Consider the following 12428-nt stretch of genomic DNA (forward strand, 5'->3'; position numbering starts at 1 on the left):
TGACAAATAGCAAGCAGAACAGAAGTGGCAAACAGTAGCATTAAACAGACAAATCAATATGATGCCATGTGTGCCATGCCAATTTCCTTTAAGCGATGTGAACATGCCATTCAAAGCACAGCATGTGTGGGAAGGGACTGCTGAACCCTCCAAAAGTACTCTTAACAACTGTTCTCCTGGTGAAGCTCCAAGATCAGAAACAACCCCCACTGGAGGGAAAGCAGCTGAGGATAATGGTTTTATTTAATTTATTTATCAAGGTTCTTGGGGAAGTTTAGAGTAAAAAATTAAACTGTAAGAAAGAAGTAAAATACAAACATGAAGTCTAAATCAGAATAAAACTAGCAACAGCATAAACCAACAGCAGCAGGTAACAGTAGTGCAAAGCATATGCACTAGTCCCGGGGACAAAAAACATCTGATCCTACCTGGCCCTGAGCTGTAAGGTAGCACACTTCAGAGAAGGATTGTCCCGTAGGGTCACCAAGTAACCTTCAAAGACCAGCAGCTGCAACAGCAGCAACAGAAACACCTAAAGCTTGGAGTGGGCATTTTCCATCACTGTCCCCAGAGCAGGGAGAGCCAACTTGATGTCCACCAGAAGCTATTGGACTACCACTCCCATCATCCCTACCCATGTCCATGCTGACTGGTATTGATGGAGCTGTAGCCCAACAACATCAGAAGGGCACCACATTGGCATCTCTTGCCCTAGAGTTTTGTAAGTCACCACAAGCTTTTAAAGAAATCTTATTACTGCTTTATTTATGTATATTATGTTAGCCATCGTGGAGGCCTGATGTGTGGCAAATATTGTAAATAAAAATATATGTAATATAAATAGGGAATCTATTTAAAGAGAAAAAGGGAAGAAGCTGTTCCGTGCTTTTACCTTGAATTCTGGCCTGAACACTCCATTCATTATGCTTTTATATTCCACAGGTGGGGAGTCATTTTTCTGATTTATAGGAAATTGGCATGACATGCAATGTGCCGCCTTAACAACAACTTCAGCCCTTAATAATATACTCCAAGACTGCTAACTTTCCTGTGTGTGTTTTGCTTAGAAAGGCACTTCTGTTGTTGCTTTTCTGTATTTTCATTTTGAGAACACTAGAAAAATGGCTGCATATTGGAGGAGTCAGGTGTCTGAGATTCTTGCTTTGCACTGTAATCCATGCATCTCATCTCTGACAACATGAGAATGTTTGTGAATAGCCATCATGTGCAAAACTGAAAGTAATGTTTTACTGCAACAACACAACCAGTACTTTACCTGCATATATCCTGACTGGTTGGTGTAACAGATGTTTGACAGAAGATGCGAGGAGCAGAAACAGAGGTTAACCCACCAGCCTGCAAGAAAAATAACACGTATGTTTTCATGTAAGTGTGTTTCACACAACAGGATTCTCTTTCTAACTACAATACATGATAATTGTTACACTCAGAGAGAACATTATCCAGAGCAGTACACATGGGTGTAGAGAGAGGAAAAAGGTAGCGGTGAGTTTACATCTTTATAAACAGCCATCCGATTACTGGTGGAGCCTCTTCTCTTTCCCTTCCTAGTTTTGACAATGAGAATGGAATGAGTGATTTGACATAACAAAATAATACAATTAAAGGAGCCAGAATAGCCTATAATTTCTTGTATGCATTTGATTCCTATGGCAACCTTCTCCAAAACCCAGTGCAAATGTTCTATTTTGATGACCAATTTTGTTCAGCATCCAAAAACAGTCCTCTTGCCTTTTTAGCTTTTTAACAACATGAATTATATTTACTACTGCACTGTTGTATGAAAGCTCTGCTTAATGTTGACTGTGATTAAGTGGTATACAAATTGTTAAAACAAAATTAAAGAAGTCTTGTCAGTAGACCCATTTAAAAATCTGCGATCCATTTACTAATTACATAGTTCAATCTCTTAGCCAAATAGCCAGATTTTAAGATATTGGCTGAGCAGAGCTATTGGTCTGAAAGTGTAAGATGTTTCCCTTGTTTACCTACAGCTATAAGGTTTCATATATTTCAAGTCTCTGGGAAATCTTAAGGCATTTAACAAATATCCCAATAAAGGATTTAAAACAACAACAACAGCAACAACAACCCTACAATGTTTCCATTCTGCCCTCTCCCTTTGCAATTTCACATACTAAAATGCTGAACTTCTAACAAAAAATTGTAACTTGTCCCTAAGTTCAAACCTCATAACCGAGGATAGAAAAGCAGCTAATGTAACATTTATTTATTTTTTAGGAATCCTGAGGATCCTGGAAATCACAGGCCAGTTGGTTTAATGTCTGGCCCATAGAAGAATAAACCCTGTTGAAGCAGAACCAGCATGGCTTCTGCAAGGGCAAGTGCTGTCTCACTAATCTATTAAAGGTCTCTGAGAGTGGAAACAAGCATATAGTTAGTAGTGACCTAGTTGACATAATGGACTTGGATTTTCAGCGAAGTACCTTGTGAAAATCTCTTGAGTAAGCTTTGCAGCCATGGAGTAAGAGGACCTCTTGTGGATCAGGGATCGGTTAAGCAACAGAAAGCAGAGAGCTGAATAAATGGACAGTTTTCCAATGGAGGGATGTGAAACATGGAGTCCCTCAAGAATTAGTACCAGGCCCCATGCTTTCTAACTTGCCCATATCTAGAGTTAGGGATGAGCAGTGAGGTGGCCAGGTTTGCTAATACTAATCTTTTTAGGGTGGCTAAAACAAACAAAAAAGATTGTGAAGAGCTCCAAAGGGAACTCTCCAAACTGAAATGCAGTACAGTGGTACCTCGGTTTAAGAACAGTCGTGTTTACGAATGATTCGGGTTACGAACTCCACAAAACCAGAAGTAGTGTTCTGGTTTGCGAACTTTACCTCGTCTACGAACATAAGCCAAATGGTGGAAGGGCACCAGTGGCGGGAGGCCTCATTAGGGAAAGCGTGTCTCAGTTTAAAAATGGTTTCGGTTTAAGAACAGACTTCCGAAACGGATTAGGTTTGTAAATCGAGGCACCACTGTATAAAAAAATTCAGCATCAACAAGTGTAAAGTGATGTACATTGGGGCAATACCCCCCCCCAATTCTCTTGCCAGTGACTGACCGGGGACAAGATCTTGAGGTCATAATGAAGATGTTGACCCAGTGCACAGAAGCTTTGAGAAAGGTGAATTCCATGCTAGGGACCACTAGGAATGAAACTGAAAATAAAACTGCCAATATCATAATCCTCCCGCAGAGGACCTTAAGGTCCATGAATAACCATAGTTTAGAGGTCCCGGGCCCTAAGGAGGTCAGACTATCCTCCACCCGGGCCAGGGCCTTTTCAGTGATGGCTCCGACCTGGTGGAATGCTCTGTCCCATGAAACTAGGGCCCTTCAGGATTTAACCTCCTTCCGTCGGGCCTGTAAGACAGAGCTATTTCACCTGGCCTTTAATTTGAATTCAGACTGATCTTTTATTTCCCTTCTCTTCCTTCCCCCTCCCCTTTTATGAAGATCACCCACTCTGAGACCCCACAGCTAATTCTCCCCATGCCTCCTCGCTGGCCCAAGTAGGACCAATTAAACCAGCTAGCCCTGGGGATTATCTAATTGATTTTTGAATTTTATTGTTATTCATGTTTTTATACTGCATTTTATGCTGCTTTTATAATTAAGTGTTTTAAATTTGTTGTTAGCCGCCCTGAGCCCGGTTTTTGAACCGGGAAGGGCGGGGTGTAAATTATTATTACTATTATTATTATTATTATTATTATGCAAAGCTATGGTGCAGCCACATTTGGAATAGTTTGTACAGTTCTGTTTGCCTCACCTCCAAAAGGATATTGTAGAGCTGAAAAGAGCAACCACAATTATCAAGGAGATGGAGCAATGAGGAAAGATTACAACATCTGGAGCTTCTTAAGTTTAGAGAAAAGGAGAGTAAGAAGCAACATGACAGAAGTGTATAAAATGATGCATAGAGAGTAGAAAGTAGATAAGGGAAAGTTCCCCCCCCCCCTCTCACAACACTAGCACTTAGGGACAGCCCATGAAGCTGAATGTCTGAATATTCAGAATAGGTAAGAAAATCCTTCTTCATACAGTGCATACTTAAACTATGGAACTGCCTCCCCCCAGGAGCAGTGATGGCCACCAACTTGGATGGCTGTAAAAGAGGACAGGACAAATTCATGGAGAAGAGGGCTATCAATGGATACGCTCTGCCTCCATGGTCATGCTTCTGATTCCCAATTGCTGGAAACTGTATTGGGGGTGGGGTGGGGGTGCTCTTGTGTTAATAATAATAATAATAATAATAATAATAATAATAGTAATTTATTATTTGTACCTCACCCATCTGGCTGGGTTTCCCCAGCCACTCTGGGCAGCTCCCAACAAAGACCAAAAATACACTAAGATGTCACACATTAAAAACTTCCCTGAACAAGGCTGCCTTCATATATCTTCTGAAAGTCAGGTAGTTGTTGTTTATCTCTTTGACATCTGATGGGAGGGCATTCCACAGGGCGGGCGCCACTACCAAGAAGGCCCTCTGCCTGGTTCCCTGTAGCTTTGCTTCTCGCAATTAAGGAACTGCCAGAAGGCCCTCGGCGCTGGATCTCAGCGTCTGGGCAGAACGATGGGTCCTGCTTGTAGGTTTCCCAAGGCATCTGAATGGCACTCTGAGAACAGGATGCTGGACTAGATGGGCCACTGCTCTGATTCAGCATGCTCTTCCTATGTTCTTAAGATTTAAATTTTTTTAATAGTCTACTTTAATATTTCTGCTGCTACAGGTTCTTGTAATCTCTTCTTCTGAGAATTGAGCAACGCCTTACCTTTGCTACAAAATTTCTAATCTTGTCTGCCAATAAATTTTCTAGAGCATAGAATCTGCTGTTAAAATTAAGAAATCCCCCTGCTATTTCCTAAGTTATTGGCTACATTTTTTGCAGTGGTGGAATGAGATCATTTTGCTTCTTTTTCAGTAAAATAACAAGCAGTTCATCTACCTTGTCTACCTTCTTCATTTCTCAAATGTTTTTAGTTTAGGGAAATGCAGCACATTCTCCATCTGAGTACAATTTAGCACTTTTAACGGTTTCCTTGCTCCTTTCAGGGTTTTTTTTATTATTACAAACTTCTCTAAAATACATGATTGCATGCTCTCTCTGCAAGAATCTAATTTGGGAGGTGAGCTGAAAAACCTTATGGCTCATTAATGGCCACTGACTGGTGGTAAGGTATATCAGAAGCAGTACCGTGATTTTGGAGATGGCTCTCTCAATACTTGGACTAAAAACTCCAAGGTCAAAACCTCTCCAACCTTATAGCCCTCCCAGTCTCAAATTCATACTGCCTTCCAAACTGCACACTCAGGGCAGGTGAAAATGGAATGTGCTGTGCAGAGTGGGGTGCCGTTCCAGTACAGAGTATCTTTTGCATCATTAGCTCAAGGACATTTCCACCCACAATTCCCAAAGTCTAAATTATCTAAACTATCTTACTTTTAAAAGATATCTGAAGGTAGTCGTGTTTGAGGAAGTCTTTAATGTTTAACGCTGTATCATGTTTTTAATATTTGGTTGGGAGCCGCCCAGAGTGGCTGGGGAAACCCAGCTAGATGGGTGGGGTATGTATGTATGTATGTATGTATGTATGTATAAATAAATAAATAAATAAATAAATTCATCATCATCATCATCACGTAGGCAGACATAACCAAATACAACCTGAACTGCAAAACATCCCTTTCAGCAGCGCCCTGTGCAACGCCAAAATTCGGCACGCACCCAACCTCTCGCTCTCCGCGTCCAGAGCGACTGAACCAGTCACACTCTCCTAAATCCACCTCTGCAACAAGTCTCTGACATGTGCCCAAAATAAATGACAGCTCTCGGGATACAGTGGTACCTCGGGTTATATACGCTTCAGGTTACATACACTTCAGGTTACAGACTCCACTGACCCAGAAATAGTACCTTGGGGTAAAGACCTTTGCTTCAGGATGAGAACAGAAATCGTGTTCTGGCGGCGCGGCAGCAGCAGGAGGCCCCATTAGCTAAAGTGATGCTTCAGGTTAAGAACAGTTTCAGGTCAAGAACGAACCTCCAGAACGAATTAAGTACTTAGCCTGAGGTATCACTGTACTTCAAACCTCCAGAGCCAGCCACCACACACCCCACCCAACAAACGACCCAAGGAAGGAATATCAACCCCCAGGGAAAATGGCTATCTAGGAGCCCAGAACTCAGAGAGGGCACACAGCATGCTCCATGAGAGAAGGGGGGTGGAGAGAGCACTTTGCTCTTCCAAGATGTGTCCCAAAACACACAGATAATCCCAATCTGTTTAAAAACGCTCCCCTGATAGAAACAGCAGCACCTGTCATAATGTTGGAATTCATGTACACATGGCAAGACCCAAACTCAGCCCCAGTCCTTGGCATGCCTACTGCAAAGTCTGTGCTGTTCACTTCAGAGGTACTTCCTCCTTTGGCAGCACAAATACCTTCCTTCAACAACCCAAGTGCTCAGTGCATTGTGGACACCAATTCCCATTTGTTCTCCCCATCGGAGTAATCGAGAACCCAGAGTATTGGCAGCCTAAGGTAACACAACCGTCATCATTCTACTTTCCCACTCCAGTTACCAATGTTCATGATGTGGCAGGATCAAGACACTTCTGCTGATCAGTTCACCACTGATATTGCTCTCACAGAACCAGGCCCATGCATGCTTATGCAGAAGAATAGGAGCCCCCCAATAAAATATGTGAGGGAGCCCCCCAAAAAACTTGATGGGCGTTGTTGAGGGTGTGAACAACCTATATAGCCCACATACTACCTAATGATATACAGCCATAGTATGACACCACATGACCACAAAGTATATTAAATTACTTAATTATGAATAAGAGTTAAAAACCTATCCACAAAGATGTGGCTAAACTCATCCGTGACAAATAGTAATGAAACTCTAACATCCCCAGAGGCACAGATAAAGATTCAAAACTCATGAATACTAAGAGCCAGCATGGGTTTCTCAAAAAGAAGTAATGAGAAACAAATCTTATTCTCACCCACCTCCCTTTTTAAAAATACTGTTGTCATTTTTCACACAGAATGGTTATTGACATAAGCATATACAAAATTCAGTAAGAATGGTAAGCGTAGAGACCTCAAATCTCCTAAACAAAAGAAAAATAAAGAAGTATTACACAATACCTGTTCTTTCTCTTTCACCTTGTTCTTAGAGACTCTGGAAAAAGTTACATCCCGGGCTGGAATCACAGAGATTTGATGCAATGGCATATTCATCACACCACCAATATAGAATTGGCCCTCTCTTGTAGATGACGTTCTGGATATTAAGTGCACTATCTGCCTTTGCTAAGCCATACACCTAAAAAATAAATATCATGGGGTGAATTAGCAGAAAACTGATGAGAAAATTATTTTCAATATTGTATTTATATGCCACCCAGTAACAAAAGTTTCATGGGTGTTTTACAAGTAAAAGTACATGAAAATAAAATATAACGCAGAATAAAACCAGCATACCATTGCAGAGATAACAACCACCCTCAGCAAACTAGTTTGAAAAAAATAAAAATTAAAAAACATGAGGGTAGCCATGACCAATCAATTGGTATAAAATAATGCAGTTCTGTACTGTATACACATATTTGGTGTAAAATATTACGTTTCCTAATTGGCTACATTTATGTAACTAGTTACTTCTTTTGACACCTCACTTTCCTTATCTCAGCCTAATAATTCCCATTTATGGAATGCTCTCCTCAGAGAGGCTCGTCTGGCACCTTCATTAAGTACCTTTAGGCACCAAGTGAAAATGTTTCTCTATAACCTGGCCTTTGGTTGATTAATATTCTATGGCCTTTTAAATGCTTTTGTGGGAGGGTGTTATTGGTTTTATTTCTTAATTCTGTATTTTGTATCCTCATTTTGTATTTTTATGTTGTGAGCTACCCTGTGATCTTTGGATGAATGGTGGTATACAAATTTAATAAATAAAATAAAATAACTGTCAGAACTTCTCCATAATTTAACACTGCCACCTCTTGCCTATGGTCATTAAACCAGGCTGCACAGTGGAGGCACACCACCTCTAGCCCTTTTGAGAACAAGGACTGCACTGCTCCTTCTCAGCCCTTCTTGGGGCCACATGTCAGCGGTGAATGTGGCCCAAAAAGACCACATATATACACATCCACACCAGAACGCACTGCACATCAGAGCACACATTCAAATGCAGAACTGAGACCCACAAACCAGCAAAAAGCCTGCCCACCCCACTCTTTAACTGATCAAAGAATTAATTGTGGCACGGGGTTAATCATCACCAGGATCACAGGTAAAGGAAGAGTTGACCAGCTGAAGAAGAGTTATATGCATATTGCCTAAGTTTATGACCTGCCAACAACTAGTCCTGGAAAGGCTACGGCAATGAAAGCAGGAGTAGGCAAGTTTTATTTTCCATTGGGACCTGGATTCTCTTGGAAGTAATCTGTCATCAGCGAGTGGACGATAAATGCTGGTGGTTGTGGTCAGAGGGACTTCACTCTCTTTTCTCTCACAGCCCTCTTTTTCCTGGTACATAACACAGGATAATGGGAGCGAGGAGGAAAGTTAAACCTGTCCCCTCCCTGTGATTCCCTCCCCTCACTGCCCCATGCTACTCAAGGTACCTGGGGAGCAAGTGAGTGTGGGAAAAAGGAGGCTGAACTGCAAAAAGGGTTTATCTTGCAGGAGAGGAGAGGGGAGAGTGTTCCTTAACTGGGATGCCATCACTGAGAAGGACATCTGGTAGGTCATGGATCCTCTGTCCTCATTGCATAAAAGTATCACCCAGAGGGGCTCCCCAATCCCAGGCAGAATAGAAAATGGGTTCCAAGCCACTCAGGCTTTGCATATCAAAATGAATATACTGAATTGGGCTCCATGATGAATAGGCATGGAGTACAGATATTTAAGGACATGGTCATGAAAGGTAAAGAATATCAGAATATCAGATGCTACATATTCCACTAGCTGCAGCCTCCAAACCATTTTCAAAGGTAGCCCCTCATAAAGACAGCAGAAACAGGAGCATAGTTGACTGTGACCAGGCAATTCCTGGCCCAAAATGGCTGGAGCTAACAAACCCACTTGAATTGGAAAAAGGCACTCCACATCACCCAGACCCCCTTAGGTCACAAATCACCGTAGAATCCATCAGTACCCCAAAGACTACACACCAAAACAAGCTGCCTTCCTATTTGATGGATCTAGGAACTAAGCCACAGCACTTCCGTATTGTAAGGATTCAGTTTCAATATTTTGTATAAACACATCAAAACAAAACAAAAAGCAGACTTGAGTGCTATTTCTATGTTACCTGCCAGCTTCAACTGGCCTTTTACATGGAAAGTGGAAAATTTTAATGCCTGTATCATAGTAGCAAAAGACATTAAGTCAGCTGCTAAAATTAATTTGGTCCCCATTATTATCAGTTCTTAGTAGGGGGTATTTCCCCTCATGAGACATAAAAACATCTTGAAAATGAATATGCCACACTTTTAACATGTTTGTGCCTCCAATTCATATTCTGCAATCCTTTTTCAACAGAATAACCAACTACTGTACTTAGACCATTTATTTGGACCAGGAACCTGACACTATATTGCAAAGAAAAACTCCAATTTCAGTGAATAGTTGAGAGAATTAACCTGCTGTGTTTCAGCATCTACCACAACCTCATAGCTGGTGGAAGTGAGACAAGGGGAGCAGGGCAGCCACTGGGTATCTCTGAGGTCAAAGTGCCTCAAGAAACCCAAACCCAAACCAATTCTTACCTGACATGATGGCAAGCCAGGGCAACCACACCTTTGAATCTTACTTCTGCACAGTCTCCCAAATGGGAAAATCAAATTCCAAATGGGCAAAAATAGTCCTTGCCGTGAGCCTAGGCAGAAAGAGAAGTTGAGAAAATAAATCACAAGTAAACGAGTAAACTTTATGATCACTTGAGAACCTCAAGTCCAAGTACTGACTCTCACTATGTGCAACATGTTCAGTTGCAATGCTGAATTAGGAAGGTCTTCAGCTCAGATGTGTTAAAGGTTAACTCCGTGTGTTAAAGGTTCCAGAGCACACTAGACTCCTCTGAGACACCATAAATCAGCCTGGAAGTCCAAGCAGCATGAAGCTAGGGATTCTTTGTGCTATAAGATAGGGAGCTGCCCTACACTGTTCCCTTTCCAAAAGTATACTATATAAGCATGACTATTAATATGTGCAAAAGCATTAGTGAACTCTTGGGAGTGGATTCCAGTGGGACTTTAAACTCCAACCAAATTTTAGGGGATGTAAATGAATACTTGCACCATACTTTGAACCCACTTTTGCAAACAGATATGTGCTCTGTGATTTGATGCAAAAATCATGGAAGACCAGATCCATTGGAATTGGTGCTTTGGGTCAATGTTTGAATCATAGCAGTGCTGGCAAGGGCCAGATCTGTAATTTTTACTCTACAGCCTATGGATCAAGCATAGAATCACAAAATCGTAGAAAGGGACCCTGAGAGTCATCTAGTCCAACCCTCTGCAGTGCAGGAATATCAATGTAAGCTTTCTTTCAATGGTTTTGAGAGGATCCCCTCTGAAAATCATACAATGATCCACTTTTTATTCACTATGCAGTAGGTTTTCATGTTCACCTGTGTTAATTTTGTATCTCCCAATATTCTGATAATGGCTAAACACCACACACCAGCCACACTATTATGTGACTAATTTGAACCCAATTGTGTTTTGACTATATGCAATTTTCTCTTTAGGTGCCATCCCTGGAACGTAGTTTGTGTGATCTGCTGGATCAGACAAAAGTTCCATTTAGATCAACATCATATCATTTCTTACAGTGGAAAATCAGATTGTGTCTAAAAACAGGGCATGAAAACAATATCCCCTCTCAAAGCAACTGGTACATTGCCTCCAAGATTCCATACAACTATTATGTACGGCAAGCACTCAGTGATCCAAGTATCCTCCATGAGTATTTCTACTTTTCTTAATACTGTTTCTCTGTCCAGGGCAGCTGTATACCAGCTCCATCTGGTACACAGGCTGAGACCCTACCTGCCCGAGGACTGTCTCGCCAGAGTGGTGCATGCTCTGGTTATCTCCCGCTTGGACTACTGCAATGCACTCTATGTGGGGCTACCTTTGAAGGTGACTTGGAAACTACAACTAATCCAGAAAGCGGCAGCTAGACTGATGATTGGAAGTGGCCACTAGAACCATATAACACCAGTCCTAAAGGATCTTCATTGGCTCCCAGTGTGTTTCTGGCCTCGGTTCAGTATATCTGAAGGAGCGTCTCCACCCCTATCATTCACTGAGGTCCTCCTCCAAGGGTCTTCTGCTGGTTCCCTCACTGCAATTAGTGAAGTTCTAGGGAACCAGGCGGAGGGCCTTTTCAGCAGTGGCACCCTTCCTGTAGAACGCCCTCTCATTAGATGTCAAGGAGATAAAGAACTAGGCGTATCTCGGAAGTCGAATGGACTCCATTCCGGAAGTCTGTTTGACTTCTGAAACGTTCAGAAACCAAAGTATGTCTTCTGATTGGTTGTAGGAAGCTCCTGCAGCCAATCGGAAGCTACAGAAGCCCCATCAGACGTTTGGCTTCCAAAAGAACGTTCAAAAACCGGAACACTCACTTCCAGTTGTAATCATTCAGGAGCCAGAATGTTCGACTCCCAAGGCGTTCGGGAGCCAAGGTACGACTGTACACAACTTTTAGAAGACATCTGAAGGCAGCCTGTATCGGGAGGTTTTTAATGTTTGATCTTTTTATTATGTTTTTATATATGCTGTAACCTGCCTAGATGGCTGGGGAAACCCAGCCAGATGGGCAGGGTATAAATAATAAATTATTATTATTGTTTAAAAATGTAAGCTAGTGGTCCCCACCACTTCCTGTGACAATACAGCAGACCTGCAAATTATGTGCATCTAACTCGTGAACTTTCAGCTTTAATTTTTTTTGCAAGAAAAATGAAGGGAGGCAAAAACTGGGTGGACATCCCAAAAAACCAAACTGGCAATTCCGCCTGCGACTGCACCCATTGCATTTTAGCTATATGTGATTTTGGCTTTACGTGTTAAGTTTCTGTTGTGCTGTACATTTCATATATTTGTTCACAGTACTTTCTTGTCTGCTGTCAATCTTCTACCCAAGTTTCTCCACACCATAATGCCCCCAACCTCTACCATGCTCTGCCTCACTCACCTTTTGTATAAACTAAAAAGCTCCAGATTGCTACTCCCTTTCCACCACAGGGGAGATGCTCTGGGCCCTGATCATCTGGGCACTTTTCCCAAGGCTGGCCCCAGTCCCACCCCCCTTTTGGAGAGAAACTTGAGCACAGCATCCCACATGC

General features: G+C 42.0%; 1 protein-coding gene across 1 annotated transcript in view; it reads right to left on the reverse strand.

Annotated features, from left to right (window-relative positions):
* LOC308481969 (uncharacterized protein) overlaps window positions 1–12428 on the reverse strand; it is a 37445-nt gene that overhangs the window by 20771 nt on the left and 4246 nt on the right. Inside the window, exons 2-4 of the mRNA XM_081014864.1 lie at window positions 9838–9947; window positions 7208–7385; window positions 1277–1356 (exon numbers count right to left, since the gene is read on the reverse strand). Coding sequence (XP_080870990.1) covers window positions 1277–1356; window positions 7208–7300 — 173 coding nt within the window. The 5' untranslated portion in view covers window positions 7301–7385; window positions 9838–9947. The remainder of the gene's footprint in view (window positions 1–1276; window positions 1357–7207; window positions 7386–9837; window positions 9948–12428) is intronic.

Source organism: Podarcis pityusensis (assembly GCF_964106645.2).
Source record: "Podarcis pityusensis genome assembly, chromosome: 7".
Lineage (NCBI taxonomy): Eukaryota > Metazoa > Chordata > Lepidosauria > Squamata > Lacertidae > Podarcis > Podarcis pityusensis.